Raw genomic sequence first — 27,650 nt, forward strand, 5'->3', positions numbered from 1 at the left:
GCAATCTCCCTCACTCCGTTTCAGCTTGCTTTCTGCAAGAGAAAGCCGGGCTGCAGGGCCGCCTCCGCGGGTACTGCTCTAATGCAGAGAGGGAAGGACAAAGAGGGAGGGAGGGAAGGAAGGAAGGAAGGAAGGAACAATGGGAGAGGGAGGGAGAGAAAGAGAGAGAGAGAGAGAAAGAGGGAGAGAGAGAGAAGGAGAAAGATTTTTTTCCCTTGTTTTCCTGCTCTAAAAACTGGGTGTGTCTTATGGTCCGGTGCGTCTTATGGTCCGAAAAATACGGTATCTCTCCATCCCATATGCCATCTCTTATCTTTAAAACAAAACAAAACAAAACAAAACCATCTTTTCAGTCCTGTTGCCAGCAGAAAATCTATAAAATCTTTCTTGGTTCAGAGAAAATCATTTTATTTAATAAAATCAAATTATAGGAACTATAAAATTAATTTAGTTTTTCTAATTTTTTTCTGATAAGATTTGAAGCCTTATATGGACCTTTTGCTGAAAGAAGAAAAATGAATTGAGGATTTTGGATTTGAAGACTAAGAAATATTAAGACAAAATGAAGGGTTGAAATTACTTGCAAAATACTTAACTAATAAATAATTTCTAGAAATACTGTTAAAATAATTACAAACATAATCTTAAAACGTATAACCCTACTTTCTCTCTGTCGAGAGGTTTAGCCACTTTAATTTCCCCCAAGGTAGCATCAATTGTGAAGGGATTTCCTTGGTTGCCATCTATAATAGAGTATCGAATGTAGTTGTTCAAAGGCCCATCAGCATCAGCTGCAAGAATCTAAAAGACACATATTTCTCCATTAAAACCAAACCAGGTAGACAGTGATTTTTTTTCAGATTGTTTAACATTTCGAATAAACCTTTTCCAGAATCATAACTCTTATTTAAACCAATCTGTCTTTAACTATAAATTTAATTATATAGCAGAATTAATATTTTGGGCATTATGGTATTCTGTATCCTTGGTTTAAAATAATATTTCAGAAAAATCAGCAAATATAGAACAGTATTATTCTCTCATGCAGTGCTGTTTAAGCATAATTTTTGTTCTTCTAAAATGCAAGGACTATCTCAGGAAAACTGGGGACGGAAGTACATACTGTGATGACTGATTGTTCAACCTCAGCATCTTCACTGATTACTGCTGTATAAGTGTCTTGACTGAATACTGGAGTATTATCATTGATATCAGTTATGTTTATATTCACTGTTACAACATCACTTAGCGAAGGTGTTCCTCCATCTGTGGCTTCTACCATCAGAAAATGCTCAGGGGAAATTTCATAATCAAGGTTTCCAATAATAAAAATTCCACCTAGAAAAAAGAAAGTGACACTAATAGTTAAAGCAAGTAAAATGACAATTTATAAATATCAAACTGCTTCATAAATTATTTCAGATTTAGTAACAAATGTCTCTGCTTTTGTAACATGGGAAAGAGTTGAAAATAACCACTCATGAAAATAATCCATGTTTTTATGGCTGATCATGTTCATAATATTTCCAGCAGTATTATTTCTATGACACATTTGTGCTAAAAAGCCATCAATCAGTAATCAATAAATGTTAAAAGCAATCAGAAGGGTGGGTAATGAACAATAATCCTTTGGAAGTTGTTGATCTGCAATTCTTCAGCTCTGTTACCTCTGTGAATTCTTAAAGACTGGTTTTGTGACAGGATTTGAATCTTTTGCTCCTTGTAATCAAATATATTGCTAATCTCTCAATGTGTGCATAAGTAAGTACAAGGGAGCAACTGTGACATGTCACAAAATGTTTCCAAGTTGTGCACTTGAAGGTATCAGGATGTAAGTATATAATGGCAACTATGTTGTCTATGTGTTGCCATGCTGGCATTACTGAGCTGGATATAAATTGGTGTTGATTATGTACATGCTCCTCTTTTTAAACAGTTGCTTGAAAGCTTTGAGGTAATCTTCTTTTGTTAATTTAAAATGAAATTAACCTAACATAAAATCTTATTTCACACCTCAAAGAAGTTGGTTATAATTCTCTTGTTGCTGGAAATCTAACTTGGGAGTTGTGGCTTCTTCAATATATTTTCGGTAAGGAATTCACCTATTAATATGACTTTGCAATTATATTTTTTTCTGTTTCCTAAGCATTTGGTTGGTGTAAATTGAATTTATCAACATATCAAGTACTACAGCAGATTATTCAGGCTTTGGATGTAGCCCACAGAATAATCATATAAAATTGGAATGATATAAGTAATGCTTGATTGTTTTTTTTAAGTGTGTGCATTTGTGTATGTTCCTATATTTCAATTTTTATTTATGTACATAGATAAAAAAGGATTTTCAAACAATTTGTCATATTCACTTGTTTAGTTTATAATATATTTTTTCTCTTTTTTCTTTCTTACATCAGCAATCCCCAAACTTTGTGGCTTGGCAGCCAGGCTGGGAGGAGAGGGGAACTGGGCCGCAAGAGTGGGGCGCAGGCATACGAGTACTGCGAGCGGTCTAGCCAGCCACTCGAGTGGCCCAATTCTAAATAGGCCACAGCCTGGTAGTGGGCTGCAGCCTGGTGGTTGGAGACCCCTGCCCTACATGATGTACTTTATTTCTACTTATTCATATTCTAGAAAAATCAGAGTAGCATTAGTTTTTTTGTCTCACAACCCTTCACTTTAAAAAATTATGGAGGACACCAAAGGAGCTTTTGTTTGCATGGGCTATATTAATGAACAGCTTTATGGCTAATTTATGACTATTTACAATCTTTGCAGCATCTCTCAGGCATATGATCACCATTAGTATGTGTTGTCCTGTGCCTGATCTTCTCCTACTTTTCTGGTAGCAGGAAAGGGTCAGGAAAAGGAGGTTGCTTTTTTTTCTCCTATCCCCACTCCTTGCAAAGTAGAGATATTGGAGAGGAAGCAATTTCAAGACAGTACTGTAAGCTGTTCGTGTAGTGTGCCTGTATCTCCCAGCCCTGGACTGCTGGCATAATTGCACTGCTTTCAATGTGCTCTGAGGTGGTGGAGAAAAGGGTCAGGGGTTCCTCCTTGCAGAGTGGAGATATAGAAAAAGAAGAGGTTGCAAAAGAGTAAACAGTTTGCAGAGTGCACTCATGGCTCCCAGCCCTGGGCTGCCAGAACAATCACATGACTTATGATGTGTACAAGACACTAAGCAGACATTCAAGTGTTCCAAAAGGGGTTAGGACGCAAACAAAAGCTGAAAGTGTGGAATTGTCTAGTCTTGTCTCTTTCCAGCATAGTTGCAGTCATGTGATTTTCCACTTCATGAACACCTCATTTAGCAAACAATTTAAGCATGATAATTTGCCCAAGACTTTTACCCTTAATTATTCTATCTCGTTCATGTTTTTTTTAAATAAAATATTGTGTTAACACAATACATTATAGAAAGGTTTAAAATGCACACATATATCCAGTCCTCTATGCAATGTTATTGATGCTAGCAATTTTTCCTTATTAGTAAAATATATGAACAATTACCTGTTTTTGAATCGATACTGAATTTTCCATGTTCATTTCCACTCACTATGGAGTACGTGATTTCAGCATTGGCTTCAATATCCCGACTAGCAGCATAGACCTGAAGAATTTCCATCCCAACTGTTGCGTTTTCTGAGATGGTTGCACTGTATTCTTTATACTCAAAGACAGGGGGATTGTCATTTATATCCAAAATAGAAACCACTAGAGTAGCAGTAGAAGACAGCTTCCTTGGTGAACCTTCATCTTCAGCTTTCAATATTAAATGATACACTGCTTGTAACTCCCGGTCTAAGGGCTTTTCTAACTTAACAATCCCAGAGAATTCATCAATAGAAAATTGCCCATCTACATGTGTTAGCAGAGAATAATGAATCTTCTGATTTAAACCTACAATAAAAAAAATCCCCAGCAAATTAAGGCTCTAAATAGTTTTTCAAATTAATTCCTTTGATTAATGCAGAAAATAATGACAACTGTCACTTTTATTTTTTACTATATAGCTTTCCGCTAGTGTCAAATGGCACACAGTACAAATGTTTACAAAACTTACCCTATTTTTTCCCAAATGCATGCATTAGTTCAATACAACCACAGAATTTAGTCTAAATGGATTGATCGCCCATATCTTTAGTTAATTTATATACCATTCATCCATAATCACAAAGCCTACATTTATATTTTTGTAACAATTATATCTTTCGTCTTCTAAGCACTCAGTTGTTCCATAGCCCAGAAGATTCTGGATAACAATGCTTGATCTAAAGTAAAAGAAATGACCTCACATTCACATAGGCACTGGCTGCCAGCTGGAAGCAGTAGCTAGTAGCAATCCACGCACTGGAACTGTGAGTTGTGATAAGATTATGCTCAGCCACATCTACAAGTTATAGACTGTATCATACAAAAGAAGACTTATGAAATATAATTAACAAACAATTGCATAAATAGTAGAGCTTTCTTTTAGAAATAATTATTCTATAACTCATACCTGCATCTGCATCAGTAGCATGAACTCTTGTCAGCAAAGTGTTCAGTTCAGTGTTTTCAAACACTGTGATGGAGTATGTTTCTGCTGTAAACTCTGGAGGGTTATCATTTATATCTTCTATATTCAGAATAATATCAGACTGGCAAAATCTTCCTCCTGCATCTGAAGCCTTTACCATAAGGGAATATACAGATTTTTGTTCACGATCAAGTGTTGCTAATGTTTTCAGTTCACCTACAAAAGAAGCAACAAAAATAAAATGGAAGCAAATAATGTTAAGAACTAAATACATACTTCAAACTGCATTTATAATTTGGTTGACCAGATTAAAGAGATCCTCTGAAGCTTTTCAAAATCACATTTAGTTATATATACCAAATAGTTTAGTGCCATTCATAAAATGGTTCTCACTGCTTACTAATTGTCAAAACATTTATAACTAAGTTAAGAAGCAGAAAGACAAACACAATCTTTGCAGAACTCTACTTTTTATTTCCCTCCATTGAGAAACCAATCCATTTATCTACTCTTTGCTTTCAATTTTTAACCAGCTAAGAATTGCTTAAGACTCTGCTAAAGATCTTTGTCAAAAGGCTTTTTGAAAATGCAAGTGTAAAAAGTGTGCAGTGTCATCTCCATCCACGTGCCTGATAAAAAAACAGACTAAAAGATTGGTAAAGGATGGCAACACTTGTTCCTTTATGCTAAAATAGTAATTTTTTTCCTTCTAATTTATGTCTGGAACAGCATAATAAGTAATGAATACATTACAGTTTACAAATCAAATCCATCCAACAGTAATTCTGGAATAAAAGTAATTTAAAACATAAAGAGCTAAGATAGTTCACAAATATAAAAAGATATAAGCTGTTCATATTAAACTAATCAAAATACAATCTTAAACTGACTAATTATGGAGTAACCACACTAGTAATGATCTCACAAGTATTTCTGATCTCTAAAAGGTGGGGCATGCAAATGTGAACATAGCACCTGTCAACAACACTTTAAAGCACTTAACTGTTGGCAAGGGCAGCAAATATATGTTTGCTTTGTTTAGCTTTTATGCTAGGCAGATTCTATAGTCATGATTTTAGCTTTAGTAGTCTTATCAATGTAACTGACAGATTCAAACTAAGACTATTTGGGAGAACAGGTAAGTGTTAGTGATTCCAAAATTCACTGTTCCACTCTCCACTGTCAACAGTCTTTGGTGGCTACAAATTGGTAGAAGAATCATGCTCAATAACTGTTGTTCTGCCAAACTAATAAGGAGCTTGTTCATGGTGGCCTTCTCTTGCCTAAACCATCATAAAACCAACTATGCAAAGACCTCTCAACAGTAAGGATTAAGGTTTCACTGAAAGTTTATAACCTCTAAATACTACCTGTGCCTGGACTGAGTCTGAATTCTTCTGCGCCAGCACCATATAATGTATAAGTTATTTCTGCATTGGAACGTATATCTGCGTCTGTGGCCATGACTTGCATGATGAATTTGCCTGGCGGGGAATCTTCTGGAACAGTGTCTGTGTACAAGGCCTAAAAGCAATTTTAAGATAAATATTAAAACTCTTCAGCTTTCCTCCATTTGGCCCCTTCCTACAAGTCCTATAATATTCAAATAATATGAACAGGAATGATAGAAAGTTTCAACATTTTTCCCGGCATCAGCTTGGGGAAGATTGCTCTTGAAAACAGCAAGCTTTGTAGTTTTTAAATATGAACTGTTTACACACACACACACACACACACACACACAAACACACACACACTCCTTTTTGTGTACTATATGCATGTGTCTGAATATTCTGAATAGTTTACAATTAAAAGCTTAAAAAAGAATCTGTAAGTGGCTTGATGCCAAATAAATAAACCAAGCTCCCACCCTACTTTAACCCAACAGGGGCTCAGCCATCACTCCGCCCTAAAGTCTGGGACAATAAACAGGTCTTTTAATAGATTTAATAATATCATCAGATTAGATCTTATTAATATAAATTAGGGTTAGCAGACATACTGATTAAAAATGTTTGTGGGACTTGAGAATTTTCTCCCTCCAAAGTAATAATTCACTTTGAGCATCGTATTCTTGTTATCTAGATGGCAGCATGTATCAAAAATCCAGACCAATACCTTTTCACAAACTGGGCTGTTGTCGTTTGAATCAAGGACTTTAACTTCTACCACTGCTTTAGCAGCAAACATCCCATCAGTAGCTGTGATATTTAGAAGGTAATTATCTTTTACTTCTCTGTCCAATGGCTTCTTGACATAAACTTTCCATTCATTCTGTATACTTTCTACAGCAAACTGGTCCAATGGATCACCTCCTAAATAATTATCAAGACGATATATGATTATGCCATAAAAAATGAATATCCAAGATTTAAAGACTCTAAACGTCACATGGGAAGACAATGAATTACTCGCCCAAGATCGAAAATGCTCGACATCCCTTGCTTAATATGCTACACAGCACGGATCTAATGCTAATAAAAAATGCAACATTTTATGCAGATGAACTGGCACTATGCAAATATATGCACAACACACGGAAGTCAATCGTTTAAAGTTATTACAGTAAAAACAAGCCCATATTTATTAAAGGAAACTAAAAAATATTATAAACCTTATTACATTTAGTGTATACCTCTACAATTTTAAATAAAAGCTGTAACAGCATACAAGTAGTCCTCAACTTACAACAGTTCATTTATTGATCATTCAAAGTTACAATAGCACTGAAAAAAATGACTTGTGACAGTTTTGCAGAGTTACAACCGTTGCAGGATCCCCATGGTCATATGATCAAAATTTAGATGCTTGGCAATTGACTCATATTTATGACGGCTGCAGTGTCCTGGAGTCATCTGATCACCTTTGCTGATCTTCTGACAAGTAAAGTCAATGGGGAAGCCAGCTTCACTTAACAACAGTGTTACTAACTCAACAACTGCAGTGATTCACTTAACAACTGTGGCAAGAAAAATCATAAAGTGGGCAAAATTCACTTAACTGCCTCACTTAACAGAAATATAGGGCTAAATTGTGGTTGTGAATTGAGGACTACCTGTATTTGAGAAAAGATGCAATGCTGCTTCAACAAAAAATATATATTCTGGTTTGGCATGTTTTGTATGTAGACACTTGTACCTTTGTAAGAACCTGTATCCAATGTTTTAGACCAGTGTTTTTCAAACTTGGCAACTTTAATAGATGTGGACTTCAACTCCTAGAATTCCCAGACAAGTTTGAAAAACACTGCTTTAGGTTAATAGGGGTATGAAAGTTTTCCTCAAATAATTGTTATGCATTATTTGATATAACAAATACCTTTTCTATTTTCCCAGGCATTCCAGTCTTTTCTATCTTGTTTTTTTAAATACTGTTTTATGTTGCATTAATTGCCTAACAGAACTTTATGATTTTTTTTTAAATCCATAAAATCAAGGGTTATTTACATACTGCTAAATAAGCAAGGCAAACAAATATGCAGATTTGTAAGCTGTTACTACTCAAACATTGTTAAAAACTTTAAAGGTTCAACTATTGCCTGCTTTGATCCCTTCTTTATTGTGTATCCAACTGGCAATAATTTTAGATGGGAAAAATAACAGCATTTCTTTAGTAATGGAACTCTTACATTCAATACAAGTAATTATTCCATAATAAAAATTATATGTAATATTTTTGTTGAATAAACAATTGCTAGTTTATTATCAAACAGAGAGATTCAGGTTAATGGAAAAATTCAGAAGACCTGAAGTTATCAGACTCTAAAAAACCATGACGGTTTCACATAATGCATCAATAACGCATTACATTATTTTTCTTTTCCATAGCATACTCATATTAAAATCTTAATTTCCTTTCACTTATAATTTTAACATACTGTACATTTTTCTACTGGCCAGAAACTACTAATATTATGGGCATGGATTAAGAAACATTAAGTGCAATGACTTCATAACAGGGATAGGAATAACAATATAGGAATGCCACATTAATTTAATGTTCCATATTTCTTATATCACAATAGCACAGGATTTTGACCTTATATTTCAAGACCACTGCCATAAAACAGATTATGGAACAATAAATTTTCCTCCTTCCATGACTGTGAATCTCATAAATAAAAAGATGTCTATTTAAGATGAAAGTTATGTTATACAAAACATATACAGCTAAAGCTATCTAAATATATTTCTAAATATTTACCAGTAATAAAATAGTTGACTTGTCTATTAGAATATTCTGAGTCAGCATCAGTAGTGCTTATTATAGCAACTACTCCTCCAACTGGATCATCTTCACTGACTGTTCCTTTATAAATCTCTGCAGTAAAGTGAGGAGGGCTGTCATTCACATCTGCTACATAAACTTCCACAAGAGTGGTAGAGGACAACTGCATTTTTTCAGCACGGTCAGATGCCACCACAATAATTTGGTATTTGTCTTGCTTTTCTTGGTCAAGCTCTCTTAGAGTGGTAATCCAGCCAGTTTCCAGATTTATGCCAAAAGACTCCAGGATTTCAGTATCCTGGGTTGGCTCCAGCTTGTATGTAATTTGTCCATTGCTCCCAGAATCCTGGTCCATTGCTTTTACCTGTATGACTTTTGATCCAGCTGGCATATTTTCTACTAAATTTGCTTCATAAGGATTGGCTTCAAAGATTGGTTCATTATCATTTGTATCTTTGATCTGAATACTTATGTCTACAGAAGAGACAACTTTATAATTTTCATTCATAAAATATGCAAGCACTGAGAACTGGTACCATTTAGTTACTTCATGATCCAGAGTTTTTTCAACTTTTAGCCTTCCATTATGCTTGTCTATCACAAAACAATCATCTTTATTTCTTTCAGGTGTATATCCTTTAACAAGACTATATAACAAGGTATGGGTGTGCTCTGCTCGTATAATATCAATTTCAGTCCCAATAGGAGTATCTTCAGAAAGAACGTAAGAATAAAATGGTTCTGAAAATTTTGGCAAACGTATTTCAGGAGAGAGTATTCTAACATATAGGGGGACACTAGAATCCTTTTGTGGAGATCCACCATCCCTTGCTCTAACAAAAAATGTAAGAAACTTATTTTCTAACCCAATTAAGCTTTCTTTTGTGGTTATTACTCCAGTCAAATGATTAATTTCTAAATTCTCCTGAACATGTTCAGAATCTGCTTCAATTGTGTAAGTGATATCTGCATTGGAACCTTCATCAGCATCGGAAGCCAAGGCTTTGATGATAGATGTACCTCTTGGAACATCGGATCCAATATTAACTTCATACTCAGTTGCTCGAAACAGAGGAGCATTATCATTAACATCAGTAAGTATGACATTGATGCTGCAGAATGCCACTTTTCCCCCAGCATCCTTAGCCATGAACCTAATAAAGATGACCTTTTCAGCTTGAGTTTCACGATCAAGTATTTCCAAGGTAAATATTTGCCCCCTCTCATTAGTATAAAATCTGTCTTTTGCAAATTCATTCATAATATGGTATGTTACAGATCCATAACTGCCAGTATCTTTGTCTGTAGCTTTGACTTCAGTCACCAGGGTATGCAATGGAGCATTTTCAGCTAGTTCCACCTCATATTCATTCTGACTGAACATAGGACTATGCAAATTGGCTCCAATTACATTTATGTGAACCTGAGCTGAACTTCTGAAAACTCCATCAGAGACAGATATATTGAGATGATAAACTGATTTCAGAGTCTGTTTATGTATGTTTGAAAGAGTGATGACCCCAGTCTTGCTATGGATAACAAAATGCATGTTATCATTGCCTGTTAGTATGGAATATTCAAGCTTTTCTGAATCTGAACTGTCTGGATCAGAGGCTTTTACACATGTTACAAAGTGCCCATGGGGAGCCAATTCACTGATATTAGCTTCATAAAGCAGCTGGTTAAACACTGGTGGGTTATCATTCAGGTCTGTTATATCAACAGTTACAATAACGTCACTGCTCAGTGGAGGCATTCCACTGTCTATTGCTTTTATCAACAATGTGTGTTGTCGAGCTTGTTCAAAATCCAAATTCCTTGCTGTCAGAATGAGCCCTGTGCTATCTATAACAAAATAATCATTGTTCTTGGCAATGTTGCCTACCAAGTGGTAAGAAACCTTTCTGTTTGCTCCAGAATCAGCATCAGTGGCCCTGACATGCACAACTGATGTTCCAATTATAGATGCCTCAGAAATGGTGGCAGTGTATCTTTGCTCTGTGAAGACAGGAGGATTATCATTGATGTCTTCAATTATTATATCTACAAATACTTCAGCATGGGCCCCTGTCAATGAATCAGTAGCTCGGATGCTCAATTTGTAAGCAGGATGGGCCTCAAAATCTAAGGGGGCAATAACATTGAGAATGCCAGTATGGAAGTTGATATTAAATTGATCAAAAGGATCACCATCTTTGATGCTGTAAAAGACTTTCAGCCCTTCTGGGCTATACGCTTGCACATGAACCACTGGACTATGGACTGAGATATTTTCGGGTATCTCTGCACTGTAGAAAGCTTTTTCAAATATTGGCATGGCTTTATTTACCACAGTGATTGGAACTGTTACTTCAGCAGATAAACTTGGTTCTCCTTTATCCTGGGCTACCACAGTAAGACGATACTCTTTGTTTAGTGTTTCTGGATCAAATTGTTTCTTGAGTGTGATTTCACCAGTTTCCCCTATTTGGAATTGGTCACTGTATTCCCTGAAGTAATACTGTATTTCACCATTTCTACCAATATCATTGTCTACAGCAGTGACATAGTGAATCACTTCACCAACTTCAGTATCTATTTTAACAGTGGCATAATATGGAAGATTGACAAAGACAGGGACATTATCATTTATGTCTTCTATAGTGACCTTTACCACAAGGTGTACAATTATGGATGGATTATGTTCTGCGGTCACTTCTACCACAATATCAAATGATTCCTGTTGCTCGCGGTCAAATGGTATTCCAGTGGTTGAAAGAATTCCAGAAGTATAACTGATTTTAAATCGATTATCTGGATTTAGAATCTGATAGAACAAAGGTTCATTTATTTGATTTCCTATAGCAGAAATGACTGCTACTGTTTTCGCTTCTGTGGAATTTTCCTGGACCACAGCATTATAGGAACTTCGTGTAAATTTCAGCTGATCTGCCTTGCTCTCTTTTACATTAATTTTGACAGATGTAGTGGTTGAAAACCTGCCATCTGATGCTCTGATTATCAATTCATACCGGCTTCTTAGCTGAGTTGTATTTTGTACAGTTATCCATCCAGTCTTGGAATTGATTGAAAATTTTTCTCCAATATTGCCTTCAGTGATAGAATACATGAGTTGTGAGAAGGCTTCTGAATCCGGATCATTTGCATTTACTGTAACAACTTTTACTCCTTTGTATGTTGGCACTAGAAGAGTTGCTTCATATAGATCTTTAGAGAACACTGGAGGACAATCATTGATGTCAATTATGGAAATGGTAACATTAGCTGCATATTCTGCAGATAAGCGTGGTATTCCCATATCATATACCTGTACAGAGAAGTGAAAAATATTGGTTTCTTCATAATCCAAGGTCATTACTGTACGAATTGCTCCTGTACTAGAATCAATGGCAAAATATTTGTGGGCAGACGGCTCAACAATCTGATAGAAAAGTAACGCATTTGATTCTTTGTCAACATCTGTAGCTCGAATCACTAATGGCATATTGCTCTCTGTTAGAACCACACTGTTAATCGAAGCAGATTCACTGATGAGTCCTGTGTATTCTGATTGCAAAAAAGTTGGTGCATTATCATTCTCATCTCGAAGATGCACCAGTACAGAGGTGTTAGTGGACTGGCCAGCCATATTGGTTCCCTGAACAATAAAACTATAAAAAGGCAAGGTTTCAAAATCAAGTATCTTCTGAGAGGTGATAACACCAGAATGTGAGTTGATAGTGAAGGCATCATCTATGTTACCCTCTTTTATTTCATAGATTAGAGATGACTGGCTATATGCAATAACCATGATGATGAAGCTGCCAATGCTGCTGTTTTCACTGATTTCTGCAGAATATTCTTGGGAGGAAAACTTGGGCAATGCATTGTCAGAGATTGTGACTGAAATGTGCACAGCTGTGACTTCATTCATTGGGGGGATCCCTTTATCTGTTGCTTTCACCATCAAAGTGTACTCATCCTGAATCCTGAGATCCAATTCTTTTGCAGTAGTAATACTACCCAAGACTGGATCGATATTGAAAGCATTCCTAATATTTCCTGTTTGGGAGAAAGAAAAACAAAAGGACAAGAAATTAATGATCTGGAAAAAAATGAATAATTTATTTACATAAATCTACAGGCTGCCAACTGTACTTAACTGAACACCAACTTATTAGATTCAAATAATATAAAGCACAAATGTCCTGTAAATGCCATAGCATTTTATGCTGAAGTAAAACAAATAGCTTAAATGAATCTTGCATTTAATAGCAATAGCAGTTAGACGTGTGTGTGTGTGTGTGTGTGTGTGTGTGTGTGTGTGTGTAAATGCTTGTTAACTATTTTTAGATTACCTTGCTAGGCCCCAAACATGGGACAAATCTTTATTTCCTGTTTCAGCCTAACCAAAGGCCATCGACAGGCAGTAGTCACACCAGTGACAGCTCATATTTGTGTAAATTTTAGATTGCTAACAAAGAATTAAAGGGAGACTGATATGCATTTCAAACTTATTTGTTTTCATCAGTCAGCCATACCCTTCTGAGATTCGAACCTGGGCTGATTGCACATTAGGCAGTTGTTTTAACCTCTAGGACGCAAGCTCTCTCTCACTTTGTTAGCTGAGAAGCAAGGGAGATATGTGTAAATGCTTGTTAACTATTTTTAGATTACCTTGCTAGGCCCCAAACATATTTTATATATATATATATATATATATATATATATATATATATATATATATATATATATATATATATATATATATAATCCCATTTATATCCCACCCTTCTCCAAAGACTCAGGGCGGCTTACAATCTAAAGCACAACTCAATGTGCTTAGCAATAGCCTTCATTCTATGTATATGCCTGCTTATTAGGGCTCCCCCCCCCAAGCAGCATTATTACAAAGTCAGCTTATTGCCCCCAACAATCTGGGTCCTCATTTTACCTACCTCGGAAGGATGGAAGGCTGAGTCAACCTTGAGCCTGGTGGGTCTCGAACCTGCACTAATTGCAGGCAGCTGGTGTTACTTAAGGAGGCATTAGCCCACTGCTCCACCAAGGCTTCACCGCTCTCTATAAGCAGTTTACCGAGTCAGTATATTGCCCCCAACAATCTAGGTCCTCACTTTACCGATCTCTGAAGAATGGAAGGCTGAGTCAACCTTGAGCTGGTGAAAACTGAACTGCTGAAAGTCAGCAGAATTAGCCTGCAATGCTGCATTCTAACCACTGCGCCACTAGCTGGTAGCCAGCAAGGAACTAAATTCTGTAGGTGCCTGAAATTTTATGCAGTCAGAAGAAGAAATCAAGTGGGCTATAAGCAATGGGAAGGCCTGCCCCTATGTGCAGAATAGGAATGTAGTGGGCTGCTGATGAAGTCCTCTGACCCTGCTTCTCTCAGCCCATAGCAATCTGGAATATTTTAGGAGGAGGAAGGTTAATTTTTGTGGTCACATTTTCAAAACTGATTTCTCAATAAATATCCAGCCGGCAAATTGTAGTCAAACATCCTTTGATCAAGTCTCAATTGAAGCTTAATTAGTAGTTCATTAACAATCCTTTTATGTCATTATTTTTAAATCTAAAAACACTTCAGTGGCTTAATTAAAACATTTTTTCAGCTAAATTACTCCCAATTAAAATGTATAGACTTGAGGCTCTGTATTAATTTTTTTACTTTGAGAAAATGCAGTTCCATTCTGATTGCTGAATAAAAGCAGGAACAAGTAGGCTTTTCTGAATGGCAGAAAATGTTCTGGCATTTCACACTGCCTGAGAAATTCCAAAAAATTAAGACAGCAAATATTTTTCCTAATGCTTTAATTATAGAACATAGCAAGCAAAATTTAAATCCACCACTTCATAATGACTGATTTTATTAATATGTTCAAATTATGTATGTGGGTAGGCTGTTGATATTAACCTTTTTTATTACTGAAAGTCATAAACAGAGTGCCATTCTTAGAATATCCCATTTCTAATCCTTTAAGCCATTACAAGCATTTAAGGAATGTTCATTTCATATGCCTAAAATATTTGTCCTAGTGCTTTAGCTGTAGAGTTGCTGAATATACCAGAAAAAACAATGTTGAGAAAGTTTTAACATTTCCTCCCACAATGTTCCTTGGATAAATAAGGAAGAACAATTTGTAAGGAAAGAAGAGAAAGTTTGGGTGACAGAGAGCAAACTGGAAACAGACATTTGATCAGATACAGTTTTTATTTCAAAAGAATATCATTTCTTTTAGACTAATTGCACACAACATGGGATGCTACGTTTCATGCATTTTAACTGACAGATTACAACCTAAACTCAAATGTGGGGTTCTAACAGTTGTATTTAAATAAAAGTATATAACCTTCATATAACCTTCTGTGCTGTGAAGGTCTGGTTGGAAATATACTGCATCAGAGATCATCACTCTGAAAAGGGAAAACTGTATGACCCCAAGATAAGACAGGTCATTTTCAGAGATGCCTCTTGATTTATAGAACTTCCTTTTAAAGTAGCTTATTTCATTTCAGCTGTATTTCATCATCTTTTGGATCCTAGAAACAGACATTTCTAATTTCCTTCCCGCTTTTAGTGTAGCATATTCCAGATAATATACACATTTTTTTAAAACTTCTAAAATAACTGAACCATTACTCAGCTAAATTTAAAACAGGGACAAAACAAAATTAACCAATCATTGGTTAATTTTAATGGTTAATAATCTGAGGATTTTTCTTCTTGGGGAGGGATGCTATTTTGCTTCATACTACATAAATAAATCAAACAAAGAAATAAATTCAGTGCAGATCAAATACAGTTGAAAGTAAGCCTTGCACTATTTTGAACAATGTTGGTCTGGTCACAATTTGCATATTAGAAACTGGATATTTTTATACTATTACATTTTAATCTTTAAAACAGGATATTGAAAATATTGGAATTTACCTGATTCTATGGAGTATATGATTTCTGCATTTTCCCCTTTATCCTTATCTAATGCTGTAACTCGAACCACCATGGATCCAACAGCTGCTGACTCATATACTTGGCCTTTATAAGAAGCACTGGTGAAATATGGAGCATGATCATTCGTGTCACTGACATTAATGATTATTCTAGCAAAGTTGCGCTTGACAGGAACATCTTGATCTCGTACCTAAAATAATTAATACAGTATTAATAATTAGCATATTATTAAATCAGCAAAAACTTCATTTTACATGCAATTGTATTCTAAACAAATACTCAGAACTACTGATCATACATGCTACATCCTATTGAAATGGATTTGCTCAATACAAATAAACAATGCAAGAGAATAAATATTACTATTTTGCCTATTTCTTTTGTGAGGGGGTGAGTGTTTCTAATATTGCTGCACAATTCACAAGCTTATGATTAGTGTTATGGATGGCTTTTTATATAAATCTTAGTTAGATTAGCCAAGGAAGAGATATGAATTAAAATGGGGAAAAGGAGTAATAATAGTTAAGCATTTCTTTCTAATTGGTCCTCTCTTTGAAAATATTCCAAGTGAAATTCCTTCCAAGCAAGAAAAAAATAGAAATGAGGGAACAAAATATTCAACAGCTTGAATGTGGAAAAAGACAGTAACATTAGCTGGCATTAGTATTTTATAGTATATTGAAAGTTTTTGATCTTTCAAATATGTCATCTCAATAAAGTTTACAAAACTCTTATAAAGTAGTCAGTTCTATTATCTTCTACATTAGCCACCCAGAATGGCTGTAGTGAGTTGACAGGCCTATACTTTGGATATTTCATTTTAAAGCCAGTGTCTTGTGGATTTGGAGATAACAAGTTGCCAAAAGCCAATGTAACTAGTATCACAGAAGAACTAACATTTCAACAAACGACTTTTTAATTTACAGCTCAATCTCAGAGTTAAATCGAAGTACGGTTTGGATGAGTTAATGAGTGTATTGGAAAGGGAAGGCATTCTAAAAATTAGGGAAAGGTGGATTCCCAGCATACATACCCCACAAACCTTTCCTAAGCAAAAACAAATAAATGGTTAAGATATGTGCTGTGTATAAGTGTAAGAGGGTAGCTGACCTGCAGTCATTTCAGTTTCTGCTTATGAATGTTTTATTGTTTTACTGAAAAGCCAAACATTTAATTAATTATTTGTTTTTCAGATTTGTATCCACATACCCCTGGCAAAGTTTACCACTTCAGCTGAAGAACAAACACAACAATGGTTCTTTACCATGATTGTGAGAACATGCTGATGGATGACTTCATGATCCAACTTTTCAACAGTATAAAGTGAGCCAGTTACAGGATCAAGGCGAAATTTCCTAAGGCTGGTAGGATCCATGCTGCTTTGCATAGTATAAATTAGCTTATTCTTCTCATCTCTGTCCGAGGCACTGACTTGCAAAATTTCTGTCTCTGGCAAAATGTCTTCTGCTATAACGACTTGGTATTCTAACAGAGAAAATTCTGGTCTGTGATCATTTGTATCTATTACGTTAATGTACACCTGAAATGACATGCAAAAAATAAAACATGGCAACAACATTATAACACAAATATGAAATCCCATAGGAAATCAGAAAATAATGCTACAAACAAATTATGAAAAAATACATATTAAAGATGATCAAGTCAGTCTGTTGCAGAGGAAAAAAATTATCCATCCACTACTTTAGAAGTTTTCAAGATTCTGTGCATGGTCTATGAAATTCTTATTTTGTCCTCTAAACAACACAATTATCTTTGAGATGGACTGGTCTATTTAGAAAATACAACATTCTTAACATGTGTCAGAACTTTCCAGTCATATCTACTATAGTATATTATTTACTAACTTTACTAAATTAGCAGAAATTATAGACTACCCCAATCCAATGATTCTAGGTCAGGGGTAGGCAACCTTGGCTCTTTTATGACTCGTGGACTTCAACTCTCAAGGGGAGAAGGAGAGGAGAGGAAAGAAGCTGTTCTTGCTATTTCACAGTACAAATACAACTGATAATAACTGTCTTTTATTTTCTACTTTCTAATCTTTAAACTGAATTAGTTCTTTAATCATATCATATGTCACAGTTAAGTTTATTCAAATTGCTTTTGTTTCATACAGTCTTCTGGTGCCAAGTTGTATGGAGAATTGTTGTCATGTGGAATCTGTTTAATGTGGTTTCAACAGAGAAGTTATATTCACAGCCATTTTAGTTTGACACCAAAATAAACAGGAGGTCTTTAATCATTGGGATAATTCATACATAAACAACTATCATTGCTTTATTTCAGGTTTTAATTTAAATAACTCCATATGCAAACATAAATATAATACTAGTATATACAATTAAGACACATAAATGGATGGAATTTTTTGTTAGGGAACATCTACCAGCAAGAAACCTAAACTATTATTATTACTTTTAAGACCAGCATTAACCCAGACATCAAAACAAGATTATTTCACTACAGAAATGATTATTTTCACTGAATTTGTGTGTGTATGTATGTATGTACACATTGTAGTATTTTCTTATTACTGATATTGTACTTTCTTTTCCTATGTGAATTGTAGTTTTGTTTTGTTTCTGGTTTTCATTTATTCTACTAATAGTAGAACACTGTCTGATTTTAAACCTGACACAAAGTGTACTTATATATTTACACATAATCTTCTCCCTTTATGGAACTTTAGAGCTATTGTATTCTATTTGTATACAAAACTCTTTTTTTCAAATAAAGTTACTTTATGTAATTCTGTCCAGGGACAACGAGAAAACACACACACACACAAAATCTGATTGTTGTAATTTAGAAATTCCGTTACCTGAGTACTAATAGTCCTAGTTCCATCTGTTGCTTCTACTGTCAAATTGTAATTTGATTTCTGTTCTGCATCAAGAGGTTTAGCGACAACTATTGTTCCTGTGCCCTTGTCCACATCAAAGCGGCTGTCAGGGTTGCCACCTGTTCCAAGAAATTGCACAAGAAGTAAGTTCATATAACCCAGTTTTCTTGTAACAAGAATATTCTTTGCTTTAATGTAGGTAGGCAACTATGGCCCCTTTAAGACTTGTGGACTTCCAACTCCATGGCTGTCTCTGGAATTCTGGGAGTTGAAGTTCATAGGTCATAAAAGGGCCATAGTTGCCCTATCCCTGCTCCAATGTTTAAGACAAATTCAAAAAGTCAACTTTGCAATCTCTATTTCATTCAAAACTATGCATTTAGTGTTAAAAATCCAATAGAACTGATTCATCATGCCAGAATTTTACCTGCTAGAATTCCTTCAAAGGCTTCTGAGCAAAAACAAAGAAGAGACAATTCCAGCCACCTTTTTCTTTTCCTTAAATTAATTCTGACTATGATAAATTTATTATGAGAGGAATCCATCCTGCAGTAACAATGAAGTGCTACTGTATTTAACATTATGATAATCATTAAAACACTTTAATCAGCTGTAATATTTTTTTGTTCACCCAATTTTATTGATCCTCAATTTTAGATAAAATATTTCTAAATGAGAAATCATATTGTTTATTACCAAGTCATTAGGGATATCCCCTCAATTATCTTACTTGCATGATGCATATATTCATTGTTGTTGTTGTTGTTGTTAGCTGCGAAGTCGTGTCCGATCCATCGCGACCCTATGGACAACATTCCTCCAGGCCTTCCTGTCCTCTACCATCTTCTGGAGTCCATTTAAGCTCACGCCTACTGCTTCAGTGACTCCATCCAGCCACCTCATTCTCTGTCGTCCCCTTCTTCTATTGCCCTCAATCTTTCCCAGCATTAGGCTCTTCTCCAGTGAGTCCTTCCTTCTCATTAGGTGGCCAAAGTATTTGAGTTTTAGCTTCAGGATCTGGCCTTCTAAAGAGCAGTCAGGGTTGATCTCCTCTAGGACTGACCGGTTTGATCGCCTTGCAGTCCAAGGGACTCGCAGGAGTCTTCTCCAGCACCATAGTTCAAAGGCCTCAATTCTTTGGCGCTCAGCCTTTCTTATGGTCCAACTTTCACTGCCATACATTGCAACTGGGAAGACCATAGCCTTGACTATACGCACTTTTGTTGACAGGGTGATGTCTCTGCTTTTTAGTGTGCTGTCTAGATTTGCCATGGCTTTCCTTCCGAGGAGCAAGCGTCTTTTAATTTCTTGGCTACAGTCCCCATCTGCAGTGATCTTGGAGCCCAGGAAAATAAAATCTGTCACTACCTCCATTTCTTCCCCATCTATTTGCCAGGAATTGAGAGGGCCAGATGCCATGATCTTGGTTTTCTTAATGTTAAGTTTCAACCCAAGTTTTGCACTCTCCTGCTTCACCCGCAACAAGAGGCTCTTTACTTCTTCTTCACTTTCTGCCATTAGAGTGGTATCATCTGCGTATCTTAGGTTGTTGATATTTCTTCCGGCAATCTTAATTCCAACTTTTGAATCATCTAGCCCTGCCTTTCTCATGATGTGCTCTGCATATAAGTTAAATAGGCAGGGCGAAAGTATACAGCCTTGCCGGACTCCTTTCCCAATTTTGAACCAATCAGTGGTTCCATGTCCAGTTCTCACTGTTGCTTCTTGACCCGCATATAAGTTTTTCAAGAGACAAATAAGATGGTCTGGTACTCCCATCTCTTTAAGAACTTGCCACAATTTGTTATGATCCACACAATCAAAGGCTTTAGCATAGTCAATGAAGCAGAAGTAGATGTTTTTCTGGAACTCCCTAGCTTTCTCCATGATCCAGCGTATGTTGGCAATTTGATCTCTAGTTCCTCTGCCTCTTCGAAATCCTGCCTGTACTTCTGGTAGTTCTCGATCCACATACTGCTGAAGTCTAGCTTGTAGGATTTTAAGCATGACTTTACTAGCATGAGAAATGAGTGCAATGGTGCGATAGTTTGAACATTCTTTGGCACTGCCCTTCTTTGGAATTAGGATGTAAACTGATCTTTTCCAATCCTGTGGCCACTGTTCAGTTTTCCAAATTTGCTGGCAGATTGAGTGTAGCACTTTTACTGCACTGTCTTTTAAGATTTTGAACAGCTCAGCTGGAATACTGTCACTTCCACTAGATTTGTTGTTGCTCAGCTTTTCTAAGGCCCACTTCACTTCACATTCTAGGATGTCTGGCTCGAGGTCAGTGACCACCTCATTGTGATTATCAGGGACGTTAAGCTCATTCTTGTATAGTTCTTCTGTGTAATTTTGCCACCTCTTCTTAATCTCTTCTGCCTCTGTTAGGTCCCTGCCATTTTGGTCCTTTATCATGCCCATTTTTGCATTAAACGTTCCCTTCATCTCTCCAATTTTCTTGAAAAGATCTCTGGTCCTCCCTATTCTATTGTTTTCTTCTATATATTCATTACATTTTTTAAAAAAAATATTTTAAAATAATTTAAAACAGATGTTGTCATTCATTCTTGAGCTGTATTTTTTTCACAATTACACTGTACATTTCTTCCAAACATATATTTAGTTGTAAAAAAAGCTTGAGAGATTTTAAAGGCATCTAATATCAAGTATGTTTACAATTACATTCCCTGTAAATAAGACATTTTATTTTAGATGTTGTTTCAGCTTTTAAGACAAATCATTCATACTAATGGACAGGATATTGCCTCATTACAAATACTACTGAATTTCTAGATTTCTAAACTCTAAAAGCAGGATAAAGCTTCTAACTGCTGCAAAACACAAACTACAGCAGAACATCATATACTTTATCTGAATTTCCTGGGGACATATTGCATTGGAGATGATCAAACGACAGACACAACCATGACAATTATTGTGAACTAGAAAGCTGTGAACTGATATAAAATATTCTACATCAGAATGTTTTACTGTAGATCTCATAATCTGAGCCGCAATTATGTGATCTCAGCAGATACCTTCTGTTATACAAGCCATGGAAAAGATGTAAAAAACTTCACTAGCAACTTTGTCACCTGATACAGCCAAAAAGAGAGAAAAATATAAAGCAAATACAGAAAATGTCAATCAATTTGATTCATGCTGGCAGTAACAATCAAGAAACTTGCAGTAACTGCAGGATCCCAATCAGTACATTATATTATCTAAACAACAGCAGTATTTCATGCAAATAGGAATTTTCACAATTCCCATTTAGCTAGGAACAAGCAGATAGACATAGATCAATTACTCCAACTAGCTCTTCTATAATAACTAGATCTCACAGAGTGCTGGCTTGTTCTACTCTTAATAAACAAGTACTAGAAATCAGTGTTTGTTCTTTGTTTGTTCAGAGCTTTGGCAAGAGGAAAAAACCCTCTATAGATATAGAAGTTTGTTTGCCTCCTGACAACAGTCACGAAATGGAAATAATGAAGCATTGAGATGCCTTCCATTCTTGGATAAAAATATGGTCATAATTTCATATTAACTCGCTATGTTCCCCACCACTTTCTCTTACGTTTTACTATTGAACTTTGTATCACTAGGTGGTCTTAGAATACTTTGTATTCAACCTCCTACTGGGCTAAAACATCCATGTTAGAATTATGTCTCTATTAGAAGTATTTGGACTTAAAAATGACACACTTCCACAACAGAGTGGAATGCATTCTGTTTGTACAGGTGTGCAGCTTAATAAACTGAAATTGCAACAAAATACATTGAAGAAAGTCTGCTGGTTGATAGTTACATTGATGGAAAGGAAGTGTGTTCTTTGAGTGATATTCAGAGAATGGGCCATACTTGAGACTATTTGCTGTTCTCCATTTCAAGATCCATTGTGTCTGACTGGGAATCATTGGAGTGCAGAGCTTTAGAAATAGTTTTGCATCCTTTTCCAGATTGATAGATAATAGCTTTTTACAAAGCTCTTCAGAAATTAAAGCAGAACACCTGAGTTGTGACGAGTTCATTGTGATGAAGGGAGCCAAAATCTTTGTGACTGGTATGGTCTAGGAATTGAGAGTTGAAGTCCACGAGTCATAAAAGAGCCAAGGTTGCCTACCCCTGTATGGTCAAATCAGCCCTGATTGTTTAATAATGCATTCAAAATACTGCCTCTAATTATCCTTTTTTTACTGAATTGAATCTAGCTATTAAATTAGAGAATACAGTTATTTTTCATACTGGAACACATGACTTTGGATTACTAATATTATTTATGAAAAAACTGAAATGAACATCACATTCTCTTTAACAGCATATACTTAATTAAATCCTTCCCAGATTTTTTATTTTGTAGCTACAACAGTGAAGAGATGTTAACTATCATCTAATCAAGAAATCACAATGAAAAATTCTAAAATACTCTTACCTGTAATATCAAACCAAAGTGGAGTACCCAGTGGTTCTACGCCTATTACACCAATCATGTGAGCTACTGGATCACTTTCCATGACCGTAAAAGAAAAAAATGACTCTTCAAAAGAAATGGGTTCAGAAGATGGAGTGGGTTTTGAGATCCATTCTATATGGAGACGGGCTGTTGATGACTTTTGTGGCCGGCCATTATCCACAGCCTTTATCTAAGAATATAACAATATTAGCAATTTTAAATGTATGAAGGAAAATAAGATTATATACAACACAGAAAATACTGGACTAAAATGGCCAAGACCATAATTAAGAGATATCAAGAATCAGAAGTTCTGTAACTGCAAGAGAACTTTCAATACAATCCTATTCTGACATATTCAAACATTTATTGACTTTAAGAGGGTTTATTTTCAGCTACATTAGAATAAACTGCAGCCATGTGATATGTATAAAAGGTATATAAATATATTAAAATGTATAAAACGGGGAATGTATCTATGTAGAAGCAGGCTAGCATAATTATTTGCACAATGAAGATCTGAATCTTAGCTAGGAGAATGTTGTTTAAAAAATCAGGTGGTTACTAAAATATTACATGAACTTTTTAAACATTTCATTTTTTTTTTAAAAAAAAAGAGAATACCTATCTCTTTTATATTTTGAAAAAGTATAAGTTTGAGTTGCTATCAATTTAAAGATTTTCCAGGATTTTATACTCTTTTCCATATAGGCAGTAATAACAGTACTACATAAAAATGTAAAGGCACTGACAGCATACAAGGACATGTAACTGAAATCCAAACTTACTGTAAGAATGTCATATTCTCCAGCTCCAGAGTATTTCTTAGATGAGACAACACCAGTTATTGGATCAATAAAAAATTTCCCATGCTCATTGCCATCCTCAATTTTGTAAGATATTTCTGCATTGGGACCTTCATCTTTGTCTGCAGCCACCACACGGTAGATTGGTTCTTTTTTTGCTGTTCTTTCTCTCTCTGGTTTTTCACGTTCAGGCAGTTTGATTTGATAAAATTTTTGCAAGAATTGAGGTCGGTTATCATTTTCATCTAAAATTTTCACAATGACCCGGGTAAGGGTTGATTCTGCTGGTATACCATTGTCTGTCACAGTTACCTAATTGGACAATAAAACAATTCACAACAGTAAATGTTTCTTCTTTGTTACAAATCAAAGCAGACTGTGACTATCCCTCTATTTTCCTACTGTAGAACTTTCAATATGGTTTCCAGCTGTAATGTCTAAATATTTTGAAAAGTAGATTGAAATGTGACGACTATCTTTGCCAACAATATCTAATATGAGCCTAGATTAGATCATCCTCTGAAGTATTCATCATTATCTATTTATCAAAATGGAAAACATGACTCACTTTACTGCAAACACTTAAAAAATAATTAATACTTTCCTTAAATGGTGCTAATATTAAGTATGGTTCAAAATATATTATTTAACAGACATCAGGACTAGAAGCTACATTTCACTGTGCTGGAGCTAGAAACAGGGAAGACGAAAGACACTTTTAAAATGATTCATTTATTTATACAGCCATCCATCTTATGTGCCATATCTCTAGGCAGTTCAAGAACACAAAAGAATGAACAAAAATCAACCTCCAGAAAATAACTCCTGAGTCTTTAATACAATGTACCTGAACATATAAAAAATTGGAATTATTGGGGATCAGATTCACCCTATCCCAAAGCTTGGGGGTAACCAATCTAGAAGGATGGAGGCCTGACATATCTCATGGAGAACTATATTTCATGCAATAGGGCTGCTGCTATTTGGAAAGCACTTGGCCTAGGCACCACCTATCTGACTTGATGGAGCCTGAGGACACATTAGGGACCTGTGATTTTGCAAATAACCTGGCTCTATGCCATATAGAGTTTTAACTGAGATAACCAACATCATGAATTACACCTGGAAAGAAAATGGAAGTCAGTGAAGCATGCAGCAATGATATTATAGAGGCAACCAAGAGGGCACCTAAATGTTAGGATTCTGATCCTAAATCTGAAGTCCATTTTTAAAAATCTCAGTAATTACCAAACTTACCCATTTTAAGTCCTCATGCAAATTTATAACAATTTTTGCCTCAATATTATTATATTTCATATCTTACACACACACACACACACACACACACACACACACACACACACACACACAATTGTCCACAAGATTCTATGTCATTCAACAGAACAGAAGAAAGGACAAGAAGAGAAAATGATCGCTACAGCTGAAAATAAACTAATCCACAGTTCATCATTTGCAAAAAGATATAGTAAAAAATGCCAAAGTTTATTATAAAAGTACGTGAGATGCTATTTCAAAATGTTATGTTAAAGCACTATATCAGGGGTGTCAAACTCAATTTCATTGAGGGCCGCATCAGCATTGCGGTTGCCTTCAGGGGGCCGGGTGGGTATGGCCAGGGTGGGGGGTCGCCTACTGGGTGGGCGTGGCCAGAGTGCGTATGGCCTACTGGGTGGGCGTGGCCAGCTCTACATCGTTTGCATCAAGGGTGCCTATGGGGGCCCGGGCAGGGGTGGGACAGATCTGAGGGTCTCTGGCAGAAGGAGGGTCTCTGGGCCAGGGCCAAGGCAGTAGGGGCCGTTCCCTCACTGTTTCCAGGATGGCTTCGCGGGCCGCATGAAACCACTTCGCGGGCTGGATCTGGCCCCCGGGCCTTGTGTTTGACATGTCTGCACTACATCAACCTTGAACACTGCTCTAGACAATTTTCCATGTAATTTCTGTTTTCTCAACCCTCAAGCTTATGCAGAATAAAAAGTCACTTTATTATTATGTCCTGTCATAAGTGAACTCAAGGAAAAACATTCCTACTTTATCAAAAACAGTACTGTAAAAAACAGATTAGAAACACAAGTTAAGATACACAAGAAAATGGTAAGAGAGGACCTGTCCACCTTAGATGAGTTCAAATCACCAGGACCAGATGAACTACACCTCAAGGTTCTGAAGGAACTGGCAGATGTGATCTCAAAAGCACTGAACTATATCTTTCAAAGATCCTAGAACATTGGCGAATTACCAGAGGACTGGAAAAGAGCTGATGTAGTTCCCATCTTCAAAAAAGAGAAATACCTGGGAAGATCTTGGAAAAGTTAATCAAGCAACAATATTAGCAAAAGCCAATATGGGTTTGTCAAAAACAGATCATGCCAGACAAATCTTATCGCAGGTGGCAAAATTAGTGGACTGGACTAGGAATGCCATGGATATAATTTACTTGGACTTCAGCAAGGCATTTGATAAAGTACACCACAATCTACTACTTGATAAGATATAAAAATGTGGGTTAGACAGTATCATCATCAGACGGATTTATAGCTGACTGACTGGCCGTACTCAGCATGTGATCCTCAAAGAAATTGCATCTACATGGAGGAAAATGTGTAATGGGGTGCCCCAGGGCTGTTCTGGGCCCAGTGCTCTTCAACATCTTCATCAACGATTTGGATGAGGGGATAGTTTGGGAACTCATCGAATCTGAAAATGACACCAAGCTGGCAGGAATAGCCAACACTCAGGAAGATAGGCTTAAGATATAGGAGGACCTGGACAAACTGGAACACTGGGTGCTATCTAACAAAATGAAATTCAATGGTGAAAAAAGTAAAGTTCTACATTTAGGCAAGAAAAACCAAATGTACATGTACAGTATTGGTGGTACCTTGCTCAATAGTAGCAACTGTGAGAGGGATCTCGGAGTCCTAGTGGACAATCACTTAGATATGAGCCAGCAGTATACTGCAGCTGCCAAAAAGCCAACACAGTGTTAGGCTGCATTAACAAAGGGATAGAATAAAGATCACGTAAAGTATTAATACCACTTTACAATGCCTTGGTAAGGCCACACTTGGAATACTGCATCCAGTTTTGGTCACGACGATGGAAAAAAGATGTTGAGACTCTAGAAAGAGTACAGAGAAGAGCAAAAAAGATGATTAGGGAATTGGAAGCTAAAACATATAAGGAATGGTTGCGGGAATTGGGTATGTCTAGTTTAACAAAGAGAAGGACTAGGGCTGACATGATAGCAATGTTCCAATATTTCAGGGGTTTGCCACAAAGAAGGAGTCAACCTATTCTCCAAAGCTCCTGAAGGCAGGACAAGAAGTAATGGATGTAAACTAATCAAAGAGAGAAGCAATGTAGAAGTAAGGAGAAATTTTCTGACAGAACAATTAATCAGTGAAACAACCTGCCTCCAGAAGTTGTGAATGCTCCAACACTGTAAGTTTCTAAGAAGAGACTGGACAGCCACACAAAAAGAAGTTCCATGAGACTTTCCAACTTCTCGCGAGATCTTGCAAGAAGTTAGAAAGTCTGATGGAACTTTTTTTTTAACTGATAAGTCCCACAAACACGCGGCGAAGGCCGAGAAGTGAATGGAGAAACGGAATGCAGCTGAAAAGGCAGGTTAGTAAAAAAAACACTTGGGGAGGCGAGGGCATCTGGGCAGGGGTGGGCCTGGCAACCTTACCCTGCATGGTGGCGGGAGGGTGGGGCATGTGCCCTTCCATGCTAGGCCAGCCCCTGCAGCCCTGGGGTGGCCGTGCTAGGCAGCGGTGGGTAGGGTGTTGAGCTGGGGGCCA

At 36.3% G+C, this 27,650-nt stretch overlaps 1 protein-coding gene across 2 annotated transcripts in view; it reads right to left on the reverse strand.

Annotated features, from left to right (window-relative positions):
- Nucleotides 1-27,650, reverse strand: part of FAT1 (FAT atypical cadherin 1) — a 126,981-nt gene that overhangs the window by 31,358 nt on the left and 67,973 nt on the right. For both annotated transcript variants that reach the window (XM_083367003.1, XM_083367002.1), the window contains exons 5-16: nucleotides 23,809-24,138; nucleotides 23,000-23,210; nucleotides 18,541-18,680; nucleotides 16,960-17,235; nucleotides 15,675-15,885; nucleotides 8,723-12,787; nucleotides 6,638-6,834; nucleotides 5,890-6,043; nucleotides 4,502-4,735; nucleotides 3,511-3,900; nucleotides 1,124-1,338; nucleotides 664-801 (exon numbers count right to left, since the gene is read on the reverse strand). In XM_083367003.1, coding sequence (XP_083223129.1) covers nucleotides 664-801; nucleotides 1,124-1,338; nucleotides 3,511-3,900; nucleotides 4,502-4,735; nucleotides 5,890-6,043; nucleotides 6,638-6,834; nucleotides 8,723-12,787; nucleotides 15,675-15,885; nucleotides 16,960-17,235; nucleotides 18,541-18,680; nucleotides 23,000-23,210; nucleotides 23,809-24,138 — 6,561 coding nt within the window. The remainder of the gene's footprint in view (nucleotides 1-663; nucleotides 802-1,123; nucleotides 1,339-3,510; nucleotides 3,901-4,501; nucleotides 4,736-5,889; nucleotides 6,044-6,637; nucleotides 6,835-8,722; nucleotides 12,788-15,674; nucleotides 15,886-16,959; nucleotides 17,236-18,540; nucleotides 18,681-22,999; nucleotides 23,211-23,808; nucleotides 24,139-27,650) is intronic.

This window comes from Vipera ursinii (assembly GCF_947247035.1).
Source record: "Vipera ursinii genome assembly, chromosome: 7".
In the NCBI taxonomy this organism is placed as follows: Eukaryota; Metazoa; Chordata; class Lepidosauria; order Squamata; family Viperidae; genus Vipera; species Vipera ursinii.